The sequence below is a fragment of the Globicephala melas genome, chromosome 12, assembly GCF_963455315.2.
Source record: "Globicephala melas chromosome 12, mGloMel1.2, whole genome shotgun sequence".
NCBI classification, from domain to species: Eukaryota; Metazoa; Chordata; class Mammalia; order Artiodactyla; family Delphinidae; genus Globicephala; species Globicephala melas.
Window position 1 is genome coordinate 65,038,634 of NC_083325.1, and position 22,365 is coordinate 65,060,998.

At 39.9% G+C, this 22,365-nt stretch overlaps 1 protein-coding gene across 2 annotated transcripts in view; it reads left to right on the plus strand.

Annotated features, from left to right (window-relative positions):
• The first annotated feature begins 5,081 nt into the window (after nucleotides 1-5,081).
• The window catches only part of MEMO1 (mediator of cell motility 1), a 142,543-nt gene continuing 125,259 nt past the window's right edge, over nucleotides 5,082-22,365 (plus strand). The window contains exons 1-2 of one of the 2 annotated variants that reach the window (XM_030858001.3): nucleotides 5,082-5,156; nucleotides 5,851-5,928. In XM_030858001.3, coding sequence (XP_030713861.1) covers nucleotides 5,868-5,928 — 61 coding nt within the window. In that variant the 5' untranslated portion in view covers nucleotides 5,082-5,156; nucleotides 5,851-5,867. Of the gene's footprint in view, nucleotides 5,398-5,850; nucleotides 5,929-22,365 lie in introns of both variants that reach the window. The other variant, XM_060309774.1, reaches the window with a different exon arrangement.

Here is a 22,365-nt window from a genome sequence, read left to right on the forward strand (position 1 = left end):
CCCTGTGAGGTAGGTTTAATTTTAATACCTCACTTTTAGAGGAGGAAAGTGAGATTTGGTTAACTTGCTTAAGGCTGCAGGGGAAGTAAGTTTGAGGCAGGGATTCATACCCAGTTTAATGCTATATTACCTCCCTGCCCTGAATGCTGTAGTACTCTCTGCTCTAATGCTCTCAGATGTGCTTAAAATTTTTCTTTGGGGGAAAAATCAGTCTGCCCTTATGTGTATACAATAGAAGCCCTCTTATCTAGCTGGTAGATGAAAAATAGAAAAATAGGAGTCATAGTAAGGAAACGTAAATGACACTGTGAACAGTTTCTTTAAAAACTTAGAAAATATTAATCTATATTAACTTGGTAATATTTTGATGTCAGCCTTTGCTCTGAGTATGGGTTCTTTGATTGGAATTCTGTATCTTCCTTCCACAAACCACTCCTATAATGTATAGTTTACAAATTTCAGTTTCAGATTTTTTGACAGTAGCGTAAGATCTTAGACATTTAAGATCTTAATTCTTAAGGCATTAAGTGTATAATGATACACTTTTTCATGATTTTTTTTCTCCAGCCATCTTATCTGCCTCTAATTTGACAGTTGTTTTTATTGAGTCCAAAGCATTCCACCTAATTTTTGTACTAACACCTTTTGCATTATGTGTTTGTGTTTCATTGGTTTATGTAATATTTTATTAAATTATGTAATGGCAGTACTTTGTACATCTCGTATAAATAGGTTGGAGAACATGATTGACCCTTGTTAGTTATGCACACAAACCTGGGAGAAGAGTGCAACAGTGTGAGTTTCCTAAAAAGTGTAGTCTACCATCTCCAAGAATTCAGCTTGTGGTGGGCATGGTTCAGTGTATTTTACTATGGGGATGGACAGCATCACTTAGTCCAGTAAGTTGCTTAAATAGAAATCAGTTAAGAAAGCTTCTACTATACTTTGATGAGGTATTTCATGTGTAGCTGACAATTATACTATAGAAACAATTCCTACCCTTTGACTGCTTAGTCAGGAAGATAATGTTTAATAAACGTATACAGTAATAGAGTAAAAGGTACTGTATCCTGTAGAGTGAATTCTTGAAAAATGTGGACAAGTGGGAGGACCAATAGAGTAAATCAGGAATAGATTCCTAGAGGATATAGAGACCTTGAATTGAAAAAAACAGAAAAATAGGGAATTCCCTGGAGGTCCAGTGGTTAGGACTTAATGCTTTCACTGCCGAGGGCACGGGTTCAATCCCTGGTCGGGGAACTAAGATCCAACAAGCCGTGGCCAAAAAAGAAAGAAAAAGAAAGAACAGGGCTTCCCTGGTGGCACAGGGGTTGAGAGTCCGCCTGCCGATGCAGGGAGCGCGGGTTTGTGACCCGGTCCGGGAAGATCCCACATGCCATGGAGCGGCTGGGCCCGTGAGCCATGGCCGCTGAGCCTGCGCGTCCGGAGCCTGTGCTCCGCAACGGGAGAGGCCACAACAGTGAGAGGCCCGCGTACCACAAAAAAAAAAAAAAAAGAAAAAGAAAAAGAAAGAACAGAAAAATAGTTTGGATAGAAGGAAACTGTTTACCTAATTCTGATGAACCTATGGGGAGAATATTGAACCTTTGTTTAAATCTCTTTGTTTAGGAGAAGGTAAAGGAGATTTTAAGACTGGTAACTTCCCATTAGCAACATGATAGGATGGCTGTAGGGACAGCATAAAATATTGTAGCCAGGTATTTTCCTGGACTGGATTCCAGAAAGGCAGTAACAAATTGGAGGCCTGATACATATTGTCTAACTGTAGCAACAAGGGACAAAAGATGGAAGGTGTAAATAACTATCACTGAGAATCCACTTGTTTAAAATCTCTGGATTTAAAGAAGGAAAGTAATATAATAGTGGAAAATAGGTCACCAGAGCTAAAGGGGGCAATCAGTAATGAATCAGAATTTTCTTTTTAAGAAAACTCTTGTCAGCCTTTAAAAAAACTTCAAATCTTTTGACTCAGTTGTTTAATTTCTGGGAATCCTAAATAATATTAACAATAGGGAGACACAAGAGGGAAGACATATGGGAACCTATGTTTATGTATGACTGATTCACTTTGTTATAAAGCAGAAACTAACACACCATTGTAAAGCAATTATACCCCAATAAAGATGTTAAAAAAAATATTAACAACAAATTTGGAAAAAGCTCTGTGTACAAAATTTACTCCAAAAATTTGGAAATGAACAAGTTTTCATCTTGTAAGAATCATTAACTATGTAAAGTACTTAGCCTAGTGTCAGGTGCATAGTAAGTGTTTAATAAATGTTACTTATTAAGTTTGGTTTCTAAAGAAGAAAAGAGCAAAGTCAACTGATACTAGGTTAGAGTACCAGTGTTAATTGAAATTAAAAGAGCATCTTTATACTAAACTCCCTTCTCTCAACCTTGACTTTTTCAAAACCTGGTGGTATCATTCTAGAATATTTTTCTGACAAAGGGCTTTTAGTAATTAGGGGGCTCCTCGAGGTGTCAGTTGTGGATAAGTAAAATCTAAAAATGGGCAATTTAATATTGCCATATAGGCTCCCAAAATCAAGCCTAATAAATTATTTAATAAATAATTATTGTTGGGTATAGGTAGTATATGTATATGGCACAAAATTCAAAAGATATACAAAGATGTACATTGGCCGTTACCAGTTTGTTTCCTTCTAGAAGTATACCATGTATATGCAAGTGTGTGAGAATATAAGTACTTGTTTTTACACAAATGGTAGCATACTTTACACATTGTTCTGCAATTTGCCTTTTGCATTTTTTTGGGGTGGGCAGCTCTTTCCATGACAGTGATATAGCATCACCTTATTCTTTTTAATGGGTGCATATGTATGGGTATACCCTAATTTAACAAGTCTTATTGACAGACACTGTGGTTGTTTCTAGTCGTTTGCTAGTACAGACTGATGCAGTGACTATCCAACATGCTATTTCAGAAGATGTGTTATTAATGTTGGGCTCTGGGTGCCTTATTTGTTGAAGTCTGTGCTTCATAAGGACTCTCTGTTAATGAAGATTTCCTCCTTGCCTTTAACTTGGATGATGTTTATGGAGCGTCAAACCCAAATCCCTGGTGGATATAATGGAAATTTTTTTTTTTTTTTTGGCCGCACCACGCGGCACGTGGGATCTTAGTTCCCTCACTAGGGATTGAACCCACGCCCCCTTCAGTGGAAGCACGGAGTCTTAACCATTGGACCACCGGGGAAGTCCCTGGAAATTGTTAATAATAACATGGGAATTGTACAGTATTGCCAAACAGGCTTCTTCTAGGATATGAAGTATGTTGCATTATATGGATCTTCCTTAATTTAGGGGATGTGGGTGAGTAGTTTCAACATTTCTTTCAAGAGCACATCCTTGAATAAGGTAGCCAGAATAAAATGGACAGGAGGAGTAATGATGGGATATGTTAAGAGCATTCTAGAAATAGAAGATCCTCTAACCTTTCACTTTGCTTGGCATTGTGGTTTTGCTGAGTTTGATCAGTAAGAAAAATCCTTTGGGGAAAGAAGCCTCCAACTGAGCATTTTAATAGGGAGGAAGCTTAATTTTAGATTACATTACTAGTTTGGAATGAGACCTAGGATTGTTGCTAGGAGCAGAGGATAATGATAAAACATTTATAAAGAACAGCTTATAAATTGTTTTCATGATACTTAATGATTCTCACAGCAAGCCTGTGAGTTACATATGACTGCTGTTTGCATTTGACAGATGAGAAAACAGCATTGAAAAGGTTAAATTGCTAGATATCCATAATCACACAGCTGATGAGTGACATAGCAATCAACATTCTTACACCGTATCAACCATATCAACTATTTCCTTTTCTTGAAATTTACAATGAAAAGTTTACCATTTCATCAGGTATCACTGAGTTTTGCTTCTTCAGGAAGAGTACCAGGGAATCAACTCCAGCCCTCCTTTTTCTGTTATCCCTAAATTGACTACTTGGCATGTCCTTTTTTTTTTTCCTGTGTAATAGCTTAATATTTGGGCAAGTTAGTGGTGAAGTGAGAGGGTTAAAAATTGAGTAAAGAACTATACAGAGTGGAGATTTTTTTTTTCCAGCTTAAAACCAGTGTATAAAAAGGTGTGAAAGTCAGAAGTGTTCCAGTAATTGACCAGGACTGGGATCTCATGCAAGATCCTTGAGCCTTAAAATTGAAAAGGTGAGAGGAGGGGTAGAAACTATATAGTACCTGAAAAAAAAAATCTATTATATGACACTAGGAAAACTTGAAAATTAAGCAGTCAGTCGTTTGTTTTGGACTCTACCGGGGATCTGTTTAGTGTGAAATTCAGATATAACAATTTTTATGATTTTAACTCCAAGTCTTTCATTGAAGGTATGCAACTTTCTCTTACTCTCGTCCCAGTTTTGGAATGGTCTACTCCATGACATTTCCTTGGAGGTCCAAGATATTCTACTTTGCTGTGATTCTTGTATAATTTTAAAGTAATTCTTTGTTCCTGACACGTGGGATTTAAAAGATAATGGAGGGTTGGAAATAATGTTTGTTGTATGACTACTCTATCAGGCTCTTTACATTTATTAACTCATAATCCTAGGGACACACCTTGAGTATTGTTATACCCATTTTATAGATGAGAATAACTGAGGCTAGCTATATCACACTGTAGTCTAGTTACGGAGTTAAGACATGCAATTACATAAATATAACTGTTTACAGTGTAAGAGCCATGATTAGACGGTAAGAGTGGCCCGGTGAAGCAAAAAGTAGCATTTGCAGGACCACAGGCACACTACCACATGCCTGCTTCTACAAATGAACTTCCCATCGTGGCCACAGACTTGCGTGCCTAGTAGTGAAACCTTGGGGGCGAGCATCCACTAAGGATTCCTGTGTGTGGCGGGGAAGGCAGGGGACTTTCCACGTGGAAAGCCGCACCGTCTTGCCCTGGGTGCTCTGCGTTTAAGGAAGTTGGTTGGGGGAGGGGGCTTGCCCTGCGGCTGCGTCCTACTCCCCGCGCCCTCCCCCTCCCAGCCTCTGCTGCCGCTAAACCCCGGAGAGCGGACCGCGCACGTCGAGATTCCTCGGCGGGCCTGGCAGAGGCTGCTGGGCATGCTCAGTGGGCAGGACCCGTTAGAGTGGCGAGTAAGGAAGCGTTGGCTCTTCTCCGGGTCTGCCTTCCCCGGTTCAGGCCCCGGCCCTGGGCTTTTGTGTGCGCGGAGCAGCAGCCGCCGCTGGCTCCCCGCGGGGCCGCCCGACCCCAGATGCCGTGTGGCCTGTCCGGTGTCCGCCGTTAACCTCGCTGCGCGGCCGGAGGAGGAGCGGGGCGGGGCGGGGCCGGCGGGCCGACAGCCGGGCGGGCAGGAGGGCCCCGCCGGGGGTGGGGGTGGGTGCGGGGAGTCCCGCGGGGGGTGGGGGGAGGGGGCGGGCGCGGAGTCACGGGGGTGGGGTCACCGGCGGTGGCTCCGGGAGGCCGACCGGTAGGGGAGGGGGCCGTGGGGGTGGCTCGGCGGAACCAGCCCCGGCTGGGGAGCAGCGGCGACTTTGGGGGCCGGGGCCAGGCTTTCCGGGCTTCGGTGAGGCCGCCGCGGGCCCCGTCTTCCGGCGGCCGCCCGAGTTTGAGGTGATTGTTGCCGCCGCCGCCGCCGCCACCGCCCCGGCTGCCATCTCCTCCTCCTCCCGGGCCGCCGCCTCCTCCTCTTCCTCCTCCTCCTGGGCCGGGCTGATCCCCTCCCCGCTGCCGCCTCCTCCTGGGCTGGGCCCGCGGTGTCTCGTCCCCTCGCGGAGCCGCTCCTGCCGCCGCCGCCGCCGCCTCCTCATTCATCCTCGTGCACCATAGGCGGCACAGGCACCAAGATGTCCAACCGAGTGGTCTGCCGGGAAGCCAGTCACGCCGGGAGCTGGTACACAGCCTCAGGTAGGGCCCCAGGCCGGCCGGCCCTTCCGCTGCCGCTGCCTGGCCCCGCGCCCGGCCGGCCGAGGTCGGCGGCCCGGCCCCGCGCGGCGGCGGGAGAGACGAGGGCGCTGACGGCCGCCGGCCGCGGACCGCGTGGGGAGGGAGCGGGCCGGAGGCTGGCCTCGCCGCCTTCCCACCCGGGCGGCATCCCGCCGGTCAGCCCGGGGTCGGCCTCCCTCACGCTCTGCCGGGAGTTGGGCGAGAGGGAGAGTTGCCGCCTCGGCAGCCTGCGCCCTCCCTCAGGACCAGGCTCGAGGAAAGAATGTGCTCCCCGACCGAGCCTACTTGTCGCCTCCTCCGGCTCCCGGGAAGCGGGCGGCCGGCCGCAGCCACCCCCCGGGGGGACGGTTAGCCCTGCGCCCTAGCCCTGCTTCCTCCGTGCGGAGCCGAGCGACCCTCCGCCCTCCAGCCGCGGGAGGGAAGCGCCTTCCTCCTTTCCCCTCCCCTCCCCTCCCGTCCCCTCCCCTCCCCTCCCGTCCCTTCCCCTCCCATCTCCTCTCTTCGCCTCTCCTCCCCACGACGCTCCGAGCGGCGCCCGCGACCCGGGGACTTCTTAGTCTCCCGGGGTGCACACGGGCTCTGCTCGCCCGCCTCCTGCCAGGCAGTCTTCTCCCGCTCCCCTTGGCAGTTCAGAACGAGAGGCCGCATTTCCCCCTCACCTTTCAGGTGCTCAGCCGTCTTGAGAGGAGTGAAGGGTAGTACTTTTTGACATTGCCAGACCAGAGGCAGGGTCTGGGCATGTTAGGTCTGTGAGGGGACGCCCCTTTCTGGGGTTTGCTGCTCTGTCTGTTGGGGGTAGGGTAGAAGTATTGCTAAGCAGAGGCTTGGGGTGGCCTCCTAGCTCTTTTGTCAGTGTTTTCATTGTTACTGTCATTCACGAAAGGGGCAGCTGGAGATGGCATCAGCACTTTTTCCTGAGCAGCCTCCCCAGTCTCCAGTCGCTTAACACCAAGCAGGTGCTGGAACTACTTAACGCGTTGGGTCAGGTTTTGAGCGAGTTTAGTCTTCTATCGACACTGTCCAAAAATACTTTACAGCTCTTTAGGTGAGAGAGTGTAGGGACTTTCGCTTTAATAAAGCTCTTGTTAGAACGACTGTTTTCTGGGATTATTTTCAGGAGTCACATTTCTGATAAGTTGACAAAATTCCACTGTGATTCCTGAATTTTCAGTCATTTGGTATTGGCTTATCAATACCTAGACCCGAATCTTTAGTGTGGGTCGGATCATGTTTCCCTTTGCAAATAGTTGGGTTGGATAGAGACATGGTTTGTGAGAAAACAAAGATTTGGAAGAAAATTCATTTCTCTGAGGTTGCTAAGCTCGCTCATTAAATACATGCTCTTTACTGACTCACTGAAGATTTGCTGTGTTAAGAAGACATAAAGGATTTGCAAGCCTAACAGGTAGCTATAGTTTTGCATTAAGCAGATGACTTTTAATGGTTATAGTGGCTTCCCTCATGGTTCCAAAGTGCTTCATAAACATTTCATCAGTTCTCACAACCTTAGCATGTCAGTTAAGCCTTTCTTGTTCAGCTTATGGGGATATGCCCAAGATTCTGTACAAACCAGTGGCAAAACAGGAATGGGAGTCCCTGGCTCCTGGTTTTGTCTTCCAATCAATGCATTATTACTATTAAAGTTGTCCATGAATAATAGTCTTTTCAGGGTTGTGAGTCACTAAACTTTTTCTTCAATGTGTTTTGAAGAGATAAAAAGTCACAGTTTTCATTTTCATGGCCACTTTTTGGTTAATTTATTTTGTTTTCTATACCTTTCAAAAGTGTTTTAAACTTTTGCACTGAAAATGTGGCCAGATGATTCTGCAGGAATTTTTATAGATTCTTGAACATTCTTTGCATAGTAAAATTAGGCATAGTTCACACTTCAGACTTGAAAAGACATCTTCAGTAATCTCAAATATAAGAATCCTTTAATCCAGCTGAAAACATTCTGTGATTAAAACTATTTATCAGTAGTGAACTAAAATGGACAACTTTCTTAAAATTTTAAAATATATTCTTATTTCCCTAAATTCTGAATGAAATCAGTAATGCAATTTTGGAATGTGAATTGTCATGGAGAACCTTATTGTTAAAAAAAAAAATTCAGACCATGTGTGGTATGTGTGTGTGTGTGTGTGTGAGAGAGAGAGAGAGAGGGAGAGACTTTTAAACTTGAGTAATAATTAGGGTGAATTTAAAGCAATTTAGGGGAATTCTCTGGCGGTCCAGTGGTTAGGACTCTGTGCTTTCACTGCTGAGGGCGTGGGTTCAAATCCCTGCCCAGGGAAATGAGATCTCGCAAGCCATGCATCGCTGCCAAATTTAAAAGAAAAAAAAAGGCAATTTAGTTATAAAAGCTGATTTCATATTTTAAAAATGAATAAAAATATACGTAAGTAAATTTTGACTTGATCTAGTGACTTCTAGACCCCACTGTATCTAGATTGATAACATTGACCATTGGAAAAATTTTACTTGTATTATTATTGTTCCCTTAAACTAGGCCTAAAAACATGTAGTGGGAGAGAGACAGATGTGCTTTTGGATTGTCATTCTGTAATTCTGCAGCATGCGGATTGTGTCCATAGAATTAAAGTGCTCAATTACTGATAAAATGGTGAGATAACATTTGCTTCAGTTATATAGCTAGTTCAGAAAAAAAAAAGTGTGTATACATATATGTGTTATATATCTACATACACACCTTCGTTTTTATTTACCCCTTGTTATATGCTAGATCCTTTGATAAAAGTATCAAGTATTCCCTGCCCTCCAAGAAGATATTGGAGGATAAATTCACCCTAATTATTACTCAAGTTTAAAAGTTTCTCTCTGAAGTGTAGTAACTCAAGACAAAAAATAAATATCAGATAAATTGAGGCAGTGCTTTTAGGAGTTTGGACGAGGGTGGAATCACTTCAAAGGATTTGAATTATGCTTTGAAGGAAGGGTATTTGAGTAGATTTGAAAAGGGAGAAAGTACATTGGGGAACACCACAAAGATACAGAGGCAGGTAAGCGTAAGTAGGCCAATTTAATAAGAATGGAAGGTTCTCACGGGGTGTAGTTCACGAGCCTGGTTGGAGCTAGAGTGTAGATGCTTGTGAATGCTATGCGTCATAGGGATTTAACTTATGCAGTAGGTAATCAGGACCAGTGCAGAAGTTTCTGAGTAGGGGACTGATAAGCAAGTAGCATTTTAGGAAAATTAATCTCATAGGAAGGTTAATCCTTGCTTCTTTATGGGTATACAGCAGGGATCAGCAAACTCACTATGTCTGCAGTCCAAATCCAGCCTGTGGCCTTTTTTTTTTTTGTGGTAAAGTCCACTAACAGAATGGTTTTTAATTTTTTAAAAAATTTATTTATTTAATTTATTTTATTTTTGGCTGCGTTGGGTCTTCGCTGCTGCGAGTGGTCTTTCCCTAGTTGCGGCGAGTGGGCCTCTCATTGCAGTGCCTTCTCTTGTTGCGGAGCACAGCCTCTAGGCGTGTGGGCTTCAGTAGTTTTGGCACATGGACTTAGTTGCTCCATGGCACATGAGATCTTCCCAGACCAGGGCTTGAACCCGTGTCCCCTGCATTGGCAGGCGGATTCTTAACCACCACGCCACCAGGGAAGCCCGGTTTTTAATTGTTGAAGGGTTTAAAAAACAAACAAGAACCAAGAAGTGAAACAGAGTCTGTATGTGGCCTGTAAAGTCTAAAATATTTACTATTTATTTGGGCCTTTACAGAAAAAAATTGTCAACCCATAGTATATATTTGTGGTTCTCAAAATGTGGTCTCTAGATCAGCGGCATAATGTGTCTGTACTTTTTCCGGATTTGCTATATCTTTCATTTCATTATTTCAGCCCTTATGATCTTCTGTCTGGACAGTTATAACTGCCTCCTAACTGTCCTTCTTTCTGCCAACTTTATTCCCTTTAAGTCCATCCTCTGCATTGCTCCCTGAATAATCTATCTGACCACATAATTTCTTTGCATAAATCTCACTGACCCATCTTTCCTGTTGGATAAGGTCTAAGTCTCTTCATGACTTGGCATCTTCCTATCTCTTTGGCCACTTCCCCCAACCCCATCCCAGTTCTCCCTTTTACTACGCTTCAGCAACTGTCTAGCAGCTGTTCATTGTTTCTTTAAATACACTGTGCTGTTTCTTATCACTGTGTTTTTATTCAAGCTGTTTCCTGTGTTGGAATGCACTTTGCCAGGATAACTCCTTCTCATCTTTTAAGGACTCAGGTGTTAACACCTCCTAGAAGCCTACCCTGATGCCTTACCTACCCCTGGCTGTTCCTTTGTGTTCCCATAATATCCTGTGTGTATCTCTATATATTTACCTTGTTATCTGTGTATGTGGTCTTCTATAAGATTATGAACTCCTAGAAGACAGGGACTATGTCTTACTAATTTTTTTGTACCCCAAGTTCTCAGCAAGCACAGGTTTTGTACATAAATTTAATAAGTATCTGAACGAGTGAACATTAAAGGGCTTAGCATATAGTACATATGGACAGAGATACTGACATTTAAATCCCTAAGAACATGGCGGGTGATATAAGACCATTGCTAGTTAAGTCTCTGAGCGTAGTATAGGTGAAGAATCTTGGTGGTAGGAAAAGATTAGAAATCATGATTCACTAGTTGGGGACCTTATTTAATGTAAGATTTTTAAAGAAGTACGACATGCATATAGAAAAGTGTACAGCTAGATGAAGTTTCACAAAATAGGCGTGTCATTGTAACTAGCACCCAGCTCAATAAACATCAGTAGTGGAATTCCCAACTCACACTGTATTCCTTGTATTCTAACACCATAGAAAAGTTTTGTCTGTTTTTGAACTCTGTATAAGTGAAATCATATGGAATAACTTGTTTGAGCTTCTTTTGCTCAACATTACATTTATGAGATTAATCCATGTTATACTGTGGTTTGTTTATTCTTGTTGTTGTGTTCTATTCTGTGAATAAACCACAGTTTTTCCATTCTACTATTAATGGACATTTTTGTTATTTACAGTTTTGCTGCTTTGAACATTTTTGTACTCTTTTTCCTGATGAATGTATATATGCATTTTTGTTGGGTATGTACCTTAAGTGGAATTATTAGGTCATGGTTATGACTATGGTATGTTCATTTTTAGTAGATTTTGCTGAAGTTTTGCCAAGTGGTTTTACAAACTTATACTCCCACCAGAAGTATATGAGAGAATTCCAGTTGTTCCACGTGTTTGTCAACACTTGGTATTGTCAGTCTTTTTATTTTTAGTTTTTCTTGAAGGGTGTGTAGTGGTATTGCATTGTAGTTTTGATTTTATTTTCCGATGACTAATGAAGTTGAGCACCTTTTCATATTAGGGGCCCCATGTTTATTAGTCATTTGGACCTCTGCTTTTGTGAAGTGTCTGTCAAGTCTTTAGCCCTTTTTATACTAGAGTATTTACTTTTTTCATATTGATTTGTAGTTCTTTATATATTCTGGATATAGTCTTTTTAGGTATATGTATTGCAGATACCTTCTACTCTGTAGCTTTTTCAGGATCTTGGTATCTTGGTGAGTCAAAGTTCTTAATTTTAAAGAAGTCCAGTTTATCAGCTGGTTAGTATTCTTCTGTTTCCGTTTATGAAATCTCTACCTACCTCAGTGTCATGAAGCTAACTTTCCTATGTTTTCTTTTAAAAGCTTTATTTTTTCACCTTTCATATTAAGATCAATAATTCATCTGGTTGATAGCTGTATCTGTATGGTTGTGGTACATTACATAAATTTATTTTGAAATAAATGTACATATAGAAAAAGTATAAATGGGTGTACAAAATGGGTGTACACTTTGATGAATATCCACAAATATACTCTGTGTAACTATCCCCTAGCTCAAGAAATAGAACGTTTTCACCATCTCAGAGGGATATATCACATTTTAATGTTTTCTGAAATTGGTATGTTTTATATCTTAAGTGTATATTTAATGTGGGAGGTTCCCCCCCACTCCCACCCCCCCGGAAAGTGGTTGTTATACCTTATAATTACTAGTGTCATAGAAGTGAGGAAATATATCAGAGTCTAATGATTTCATAAAGCATTCTTGAACTGTTTGTATGGTATATATCTTAGTAGCAGTTTTATTTTTTAAGTTGTTTTAATTCTTTCTGTCATATTTCTAAATATATTTAATAAAATTATATCAGGGTTCTATAATTGGAAAACCACAACTTTTTTTTTTTGGCATGTACCTTGAGTTCTAGAGTGTCAAAATATATCTTGGTGTGTGAGAAATTAAAAAATTGATACAAATATTCTCCTTTGAAGAGAAAATACTATATAATATTTAGTTTTGAAATGAACTTTTTTAGGTTACTAAATATGGTTTTCTGTATGATGATGTTTGCGTCTCATCCTATTATTTAACCTTGGAGAAAGGCAAGAAGGAAAGAACAAATTTAATAGGTAAACTTGAGATTATTGCTTGATTACCTCTTTCTCACTTTCCTTCTTATCCTTTCACATGCAATTTCCAAGTCAAAAATCATCTTGCCTACCTCCATAGTGTAGTTTATATTATCTACTTTTGGGTTTTTGTCCATTTTAAAGAAGGTCAAGACAACAAGTAAAAATGTCATTTGTTAAGTGTATTCTGTAGTTACATTACATTTATGTCTGTATACCCTCTAATTTTCAAAAGGTTGCTACAAGGTTGGTATATTCTCCATTTATGGATGTGGAAACAATGACTCAGAGAGGTTGAGTAACTTGCTTAAGGTATAGTAAGTAAGTGGAAGAGCCAGTCTGACTCCAAAACTAGAGTTAAATGTTAGGGGCAGGGAGGTATGATGAGATATGCTGCCTCAAACACTGAACTTTTCTGTTCCATTCAGGTTTTTCCCAAACTACAATATAGACATTTAACTAACACTTATGTATCATTTATGGTTTATAAAGCATTTTCTCATACATTTTTGACTTTCACAATAATCTTATGATTAGGTACAGGATAGGTAAGGCAGGCAGGTCTTTAATCCATCCCCACCTTTCTATTTTATTGATGAGAAACTAAGACTTGAAGGAGGCTAGATTGCCTGAGTCATACTACTAGTAAATGGTAGAGCTAGAATTTGAACCTAGGACTTGTAGCTGAAGCCTAGTGTTCTATTTATAGTGATGCCAGAGTAAGTAAGAAGTTGAACTATTTGGAATCAGTAAGCACCTCTATAAGTGTCAGGTTAAATATATTATAAAATAAAATAATAAAAGCATAACTAAAAGCACTTAAGAATATTGAATATTATTCTTATGGTATAAATAGACAAAGGAATTGGTATATTTTAATTACTCTAGTCCTAGGATTTGAATTGGGCCTATCAAAACTTGACACTTCTGCAGAGGCTTTATTTAACTTTCCATCATTCAGTATTGGACAAACTCAGTTCTGTGTGAAAGGTACTGCTCTAGGGACTAGGTGCATAGCAGGAGATGAAAACAGACAAAAATCTCTAGAGTTTATATTCTAGTTGGGGGAGACAGACTATAAATACGGCAAGTAAGTAGAACACATAGTATGTTAGAGGAAAATGCTATGGAGAATTATAAAGCAAATAAAGTGGAGCTGGTGCATAAGGAATGTTAAAGAATGGGAGAAATTTTATTTATTTTTATTAAAAAATATTTATTTGTTTAATTATTTATTTGGCTGCGCTGGGTCTTAGTTGTGGCATGTGGGACCTGCGTTGCGGCATGTGGGACCTTCGTTGCAGCATGCAGGATCTTCAGTTGCAGCATACGGGATCTTCATTTGCAGCATGCGAACTCTTAGTTGCGGCATGTGGGATCTAGTTCCCTGACCAGGGATCGAATCTGGGCCCCCTGCATTGGGAGCGCAGAGTCTTAGCCACTGGACCACCAGGGAAGTCCCCAAGAATGGGAGAAATTTTAAATGGCAAGGACAGGGTAGATGTCACTGAACTGACATTTGGGTGAAGACTTGAAGTAGGTGAAAGAACAAGCCTTGCATTCTAGGTAATTTTAGGGGTTAGGGGCTAGATAGTTTTAGGTCGAGGGTACAGCAAGTTTAAAGGTCCTGTGGCTAGAGCAGGCCTGGAGTATTTGAGGAATGCAAGAAGGTTATTGCAACTGGAATGAAGTGACATGGGGCAGAGTAGTTCGACATGAGGTTAAGAGGAAAATAAATAGCTGGAGCAGAGGCACAAAAGTGTTGTGGTCAGATGACATTAGGTCTGGAAGACCATTGTAAGGACCTTTACTTGAGTGAGATAGCCATTGGAAAGTTTTGAGCAGTTGGTGACATGATCTATTATAGTTTAGACTTACTAGAACCACTTGACTGCCATGTTCAGAGTAGACTACAGTTGGGGAGTGGTGAAGGCAGTGGCAAGGGCTGAACCAACAGTTAAGAGGAAAGTAGCAATCCAAGTTACAGATGATGGCTTGGATTGAGTAATAGCTGTGGAAGTGGGTAAGAAGTGGTTCATTACTGGGTATATTTTGAAGGTAGAGTCCAAAGGATTTGCTGATATACTTGGAGTGGAGTGTGAGAGAAAGAGAGGAGTCATGGATATTTCTTAAGGTTTATCCCTGAGATTGCAATAATGGAGTTGCTATTATCTGAGAAAGGGAAGACTTAAGAGAAACAGGTTTGGAGGGGGAAGGTTAGGAGCTCAATTTTGGTTTGTTAAGTTTGAGATGTTTACTGTATAGTTAAGTGGATACATGAGTCTGGAGTTTAGGGGAGAGGCCTAGGGTGGAGCTTTAAAATTGGGAATTATCATTATGTAGATAACATTTAAAGCCAAGTGTCTGGATGAAATCACCATAGGAATCAGAGTAGCCAGAAAAAAGGGGCTTGTGAGTGAGCCTTGGAACATTTCCAACTTGAAGAGGTTGAAGAGGTGAGGGATATCATGTAAGGAAGATAGATTAAGCTTCTCATGAGGAAAAGAACGAGATGTCCTGGGAGCCAAGTAGGGAAAATGCTTTAAGGCATCTCAACACAATTTATGTAGATTTTTCTGGGCTTTTTTTCTTTGACAAACACATTTAATCTGGTCTAAGCCACTCTGGTCTTAGCCATCTCTTATGCTGCTGCCAGAGCTTCCTAACTGGTTGCCTAGTTTCCATTCTGTTCTTTACACAGCAGCCTCAGAGCTCTTTTAAAAATGTAAATAAGATAATATTCTTTTCTCAAAATCCTATCATACTTAAAATCACACTTAAAAATCCTTGCCAAGGCTTAGAAGGTTTTATATGCTTTGACCTCTGCCTAACTTTCTGATTTCATCTTCTACCACTTGTCCTTTACCTTATGTTGTTCCAGCCATTCTGGCCCCCTTGCTGTTCCCCAAATATGTCAAGCTTATTCCTGCCTTAGGACTTTTGTGTGCACTTCATAACATTGATTAATCCTGGATTGGTAGTCAAGGTAAAGGTATATTTATTGACTCTCTTATTTCCTTAGTCACAACCAGGAGAACAATTAGGGAGAGATGTTGAGAATGAATGGGATAGGTTTTCCCAAAGTGTTCTGAGAAACAGTCCCTGGAGATGCCTTTGCAGAAAGGGTTTATGGTCAAATAAGTTTAGGAAATGTTGCATCTGTTTTTCTCCATTGGGCCCAGACAACTAACAAGAGACTTGTTTTATGGCTTATTACATGGTCTGTCTTGGTGAGTGTTCTGTGTCTGTTTGAAAATAATGTATGTTTTCTGTCATTGTGGGGTAGATTGCTCTCTAAATGTTAATTAGGTTAAATTGGGATATTTAAATCTCTACATTCCTATTGATTTTCCTTTTTTTCCTGTCAGTTCCTGAGAGCAGTTTTGAAATTTCCGTCTGTAATTCTGGATTTGTCTGTTTTTTCTTTTAGTTTTGTTGATTTGTTGTTTCAAGTTTTTTGAATTTCTGTTATTTGATATACCTGTTAGGGATTATATTTTGTTGATGAATTGACTATCACAGTGTATGTTCTTCTTTATATCTGGTAATATTTTTTGCTCTGAAGTGTTCCTTGTTTTGTATTAATGAAGCCAATCCAACTTTCTCATGGTTAATATTTATATGGTATATTCTTTTCCATATGTGTCAGCGTCACCAAGACCACCTTCAGGTTTGATGATTTGTTAGAAGGATCAGAGCTGTTATACTTACAGACGGGTTTTATTACAGAGAAAGAATACAGGTTAAAATGAGGAAAAGGTGCATACAGTACAGTGGAGTGCAGGAGAGACCAAGTGTGAGAGTCCAGTTGTTCCCTTAGTGACGCGTGACAACAAGTGTGCAGTATTGCCAACCAGGGAAGCTCAGCTAGGCCTTGGTACCCCAGGTTTTTATTGGGAGCTGGTCATGTAGGCATGGAGCAAGCTTGTGACTGACCTTAGCTACTCAGTCTCCAGCCCTCCTCTCTCCTGCAGAGGTCACAGGGTGGCCCAGGGTAGCAGGAGAACAAAAAGAGGAGTTCACCATAAATCACATTGTAGCATAAACTATTTGGCAAGGCCCCAGCTATACAAAGACACTTAAAAAAATTGTGGTAGAATATATATAACAAAATTTACTGTTTTACCAATTTCTGAATGTACACTTCTCTGGCATGAGTACATTTGTATTATTTATTGGGGTGGCCAAAAAGTTCATTTGGGTTTTTTCCGTAAGATGTTACAGAATGAACTTTTTGGCCAATCCAATACAACCGCCTCCAGCATCCATCTCTAGAGTGTTTTCATCTGTTCCAACTGAAGCTTTGCACCCATTAAACACTTAACTCCCTACTGACTCCTTCCTCCAGCTTTGGCAACCACTCTTCTCCTTTCTTTATGATTTCACCTATCTTAGGTACGACATTTAGGTGGATTCATACAATATTTGTCCTTTTATGTCTGGCTTATTTCACTTAGCATGTTTTCAGAGTTCATTTATGTTGTAGCATGTATCAGAATTCCTTTTTAAAGCTGAATAATATCCATTGTATGATATACCATAGTTTGTTTATTCGTTTATCTGTTGATAGACGTTTGGGTTGTTGCTACCTTTTGACTTTTGTGAATAATAGTGCTATGAATGTTGGTGTACAAGTATCCGCTTGAGTCTTGCTTTCCGTACTTTTGGATATCTATCTAAGAGTATAATTGCTGGGTCATATAGTAATTCTGTGTTTCACTTTTTGAGAAACCACCAAACTGATTGCCACAGTAGTTGCACCATTTTACATTCCTACCAGCAATGCTTGGGGGTTCCATTTTTTTTGCAGCCTTGACAACACTTGTTATTTTCCTTTTTTTGGATAATCATCCTAATGAGTGTGAATTTGTATCGTTACGGTTTTGATTTGTATTTCTCTAATGACTAATTATGTTGAACACCTTTTCATGTGTTTATTGGCCATTTGTATATCATCTTTGGAGAAGTGTGTTTTCAGGTCCTTTGCCTATTTTTGAAAGCACAGGTTCCTAACCACTGGACCACCAGGGAATTCCCACTACCATACTCTTGATTTCTGTAGCTTTTTTACTCCATTTTTGAAAGGTAGTTTGGTAGGTATTGAATTCAGTGGGTATGTTGACATTACTTCTTTTAGCATTTTATAAATGTTCTGTTGTATTTTGGCTTGCACAGATTCTGAGAATTATGTGATTTTTAAATATTTGTTCCTCTGAATATAGAGTGTCTTTTTTCCTCTAGTTGCTTTAAGATTTTAAAAAATTATTAACATTTTCCTGCTAGTCTATTATCATGTGCCTTTGAATAATTTTCTTTGAATTTAATCCTGTTTGGAATTTGTCAAGTTTCTCAGATGTGTGGGTTGTAGTTTGCAGCAAATTTGGAAAAGCAGTCATCATTATCATCTCAGATATTTTTCTTTTTCACTTCCTTTGTTTTCTAGACTCCAAATAAAAAAAAAGTATGTTAGATATCTTAATATTGTCCCACAGTTCACTGAGAATTATTTTTTTCCTTTTTTTCCTCTCTGCTTCCTTTTGGATAATTTCTTTTGCTTTATATTCAGGTTCACTGATTTTTTTCTTGTGCAGTATCTAATTTTGCTTTTAATTCTGTCAATGACATCTTTTAAGTATAAAAGAATTAAAATAACTGCTGATTTCATGGTTTTACCTGAATCTTTTCTTTTTTTTTTGCCGCATTGTGTGGCTTGCGGGATCTCAGTTCCCCGACCAGGGGTTGAAACCAGACCACGGCAGTGAAAGTGCCAAATCCTAACCACTATACCACCAGGAAACTCCTAATATTTTCTTTATAATTACTTTATTCATTACTATTTTTTTTCAGATGATGGATTTATTTATAGGTTTAAAAAAACATTTCCCTCTTGTGTTTTAAAAATGAGATACTTATTCTTCTGGCATGAGTATTTAGTTGCTAGTGATACTGTTTTGCCTCGGAGCTGAAAAAAAGAGTAAAATTTTTTGTTTTTCTGAGATCAGAGCAACATAAAAATTGAAAATACATTTGAATTAATGGCTTAATATTGGTTTAGGATTATGTTGTTTAAATTAAATTATAAATTAAAAAATTTTGAATACATTTGTATGTTTTAAAAATTAAAGATATTCATTGAGAAGTCTCATTCCTGTACCCTTCTGTGTATTCCATATTCCCCTTCCCTTATAGGTATTGCCTTTACTGGTTTCTTAAGTGCCTGGTGTTTCTTTATGCATATACAAGCACGTATGGACACGTCATCATTTTCTCCCTCTTTTCAGCAAATGGAAGCTGAAGTGTAATAAATGCCAATATCTCGTATTTTGTCGTATCCTTTGCCTTTTTGTACTTAACAAATTTAACAATTGAAGATCTTTTCATATTACAACAGAGAGTTATTATTCTACCTATCATACCTCCTTTTTTTCTCAGTGTTTATTCTGGTTCTTCAAAGGAAGATAGTTATGATGCATTCAGTAAGGTTATCCAGAGGTGAATAGCTAAATAAAGTATCATCAGATCTCCAGCAGTTGTTTTCAAATTTTTCAGTCTCAGAATTCTTTTATACTTTTCAAAATTACTGATAACCTCAAAGAACTTTTATGTGGATTATGTCTATTAATACCTGTCAAATTAGAAACTAAAACTGAGAAACGTTAGAAGTATTTACTTTTAATTCATTTAAAATAACAGTAATAAACCCATTCCATATTAATAACATAAGCAGCATTTAAAAAATTTTTTATTGGCGTATAGTTGATTTACAGTGTTGTGTTAGCTTCTGCTGTAAGCAAAGTGAATCAGTTATACATATACATATATCAGCTCTTTTTTTTAGATTCTTTCCCCAGATAGGTCATTACAGAGTATTGAGAAGAGTTCCCTGTGCTATACAGTAGGTCCTTATTAGTTATCTATTTTATATATAGTAATGTGTATATGTCAATCCCAATCTCCCAATTTATCCCTCCCCCCCAGTAGCATTTTTAATGAAAATAACTTTATTTTCCAAAACAGGGAATATATAAGAGATTCGCTTTTACAAAAATTATTTATTTATTTAGGCTGCATTGTGCGACATGTGGGATCCTAGTTCCCTGACCAGGGATCGAACCCGTGCCCCCTGCAATGGAAGCGTGGAGTCTTAACCACTGGACCGCCAGGAAAGTCCAGCTTTTTTTTTTTTAATTGAATTATAGTTGATTTACAATATTATGCTAGTTTCAGGTGTAAGGAGATTGGCATTTATTAACATTTTTGCAAATATATTTAATGTCTAGCTTAATAGAAAACAGCTGAATTCTCATATCTGTAGCTGTATTCACTGTCTTGTGATATGTTATTTTACTTGAAGCATATGAGGAAATTCTGGTCTCATACGGATATGTAATTAGAAAAGGGCAGAGTATTTTAATAGACCTTTCAGATAATTGTGAATATTCTTCTTTGATGCCATACGAAAACTCAAGTGGTAGTTTCTTACTTTTTAAACTTTTACTGACATATAGTTGACATACAGTAAGTTACACATTTTTAATATACCTGTGAAGCTATCAATGAAATCAAGATGGTGTACTCCTAAAGCCAGTTTCGGAAAGATTTAATTGCAATGTGGAATTTGAAATCATAGCAATGAAATGAAGTTTTCATACTCTGTTTTCATTAAGATCAGTTGGTCTGTCCTCCACTTTGAATGTGTCTTTTATCCATGCAGGATTTCTTAACCCCATGCATTGATCATCTGGAAAATATTTGTTCCTTGGGTTATGCAGATCTTCCGAATGTTTACACATTTCATTATTCGTTGTCAAAGAATCACATTTGTTAATTTCACATTCTCATCAGAAAAGTCTTTCTGATGTAGGAAGCTTTTAAGTCCGCACTGGTAGAAATGAGTTTGCAAAATTCTATTTTTCTCAAAGCTTGAATTTTGTAGTTAGCAATAGATGTTGACAGTTGTTTTCCTTGATGTTATAGGCTCACAGTTGATTTTCTTTTTTTTTTAAATATTTGTTTATTTTCTTTATTTTTTGGCTGCATCGGGTCTTACTTGCAGCACACAAGATCTTCGTTGAGGCACGCGGGATCTTTTTGTTGCGCTGTACGGGTTCTTTGTTGCTGCGCATGGGTTTCTCTAGTTGTGGTGTGTGCACTACAGGGTGCCTGGGCTTTGTGGTTTTTGTGGCATGTGGCCTCAGTAGTTGTGGTGCGCAGGCTTAGTTGCCCCGTGGCATGTGGGATCTTAGTTCCCCGACCAGGGATAGAACCTGCATGCCCTGCATTGGAAGGCGGATTCTTTATCACTGGACCTCTAGGGAAGTCCCTAGGCTCACTGTTGATTTTCAAGGAAATATTTGCTAAATACCCAAGATTAAGTAACCATCATTTGTCTATCAGTCATTCTTTCAAGAAAAATGATGTTCTATAGAAAAGTGGCTAGTTCAGCTTGCTGTGCAGTCGTGTAAGTGCCTGAGACAACCATTATACTTCCCATTTCAACACACAGAATATTAAAAGGTGTGTACCCAAGGGTTGAGATTTTATAAAATGTGTTAAATTTATAGCTACAGCTACATCAAAGACATTCTTGAATGAAACTGGGTTTTTTTTTTCTTTTTTAAATAGAGTGTGGTGAGTGTAGTGGCAAAGAATGTAATGACTACTAGTACAGTGTGCTGCTACTGCTAAGATACCAGCGTTTTTACCTACTGTTACTTTTGAGCCATCAATAAATGCTAATGAGTGAAATGCAATGAGTGCCAATACAGTGGAAGAAGCCAATCATGTTTTTAGTATTTTGAAAATGATTTTGATCTGTTGGACCTTCTGAAAGGGTCTTGGGGATTCCAGGAATCTGTACATGTTACTTTGAGAAGCTCTGGTTTGTAGAAATTCTTACTTCTTCCTTGGCAATTATAATTAACAACCCCCTGCCCCGCCCCCCCCCCCCACCAAGAACTCTTTATTGTAGTGGTTATCAATCTTAATGTCTGTCTTCACACTCACACACACACACACACAGCCCAGTACACCCTATGCCATATTACGTACTCCTTCTACTAATTACAGTGGCTCGAGGAAAATGGGGACATGTAATTTATAAGTCATAAGTGGTTTTGATAAGCTTCCTCCCTCACCTCTGTTTCTCAAAAGCATGGTGAGGGACTATCATAAACTTTTGAATTAGATTTGCTGATAAGTGGGACCTAGGTGTCTTCATTTTTACCACACTGTTTTGAGTCTTTAGGAAGAAAACTGGGTTGCTCAAAGTAGAAGATGACATCACATTATCAGTTTTGTTTTTACTGTTCAGCGTGGAAGGTGACATCACCACTATCATCTTTGTATTTCTAGCACTGAGAGAAGTGTCTGACACAGAGCAGGAGCTCACTAAATGCTTTATGAGTGATTGAATGACCAATCTGACTAGGTTATTATGGTATTTGTCTGACACCAACTTGCCAAATATATGATGACAAAGTTAGCCTTAAATTATGTATTTCATTATATTTTGTATTGTGCTTACTTTACAAGTATATTTTTTAATTAATTTATTTTTAAAAAAATTTTATTTATTCATTTTTGGCTGCGTTGGGTCTTCGTTGCTGTGCACGGGCTTTCTCTAGTTGTCGCGAGCAGGGGCTGCTCTTCGTTGCGGTGCGCGGGCTTCTCATTGCAGTGCGCGGGCTTCTCATTGTGGTGGCTTCTCTTGTTGTGGAGCATGGGCTCTAGGCGCTCGGGCTTCAGTAGTTGCAGCACACAGGCTCAGTAGTTGTGGCTTGCAGCCTCTAGAGCACAGGCTCAGTAGTTGTGGTGCACGGGCTTAGTTGCTCTGTGGCATGTGGGATCTTCCTGGACCAGGGCTCGAACCCGTGTCCCCTGCATTGGCAGGCGAATTCTTAACCGCCGCGCCACCAGAGAAGCCCTACAAGTATATTTT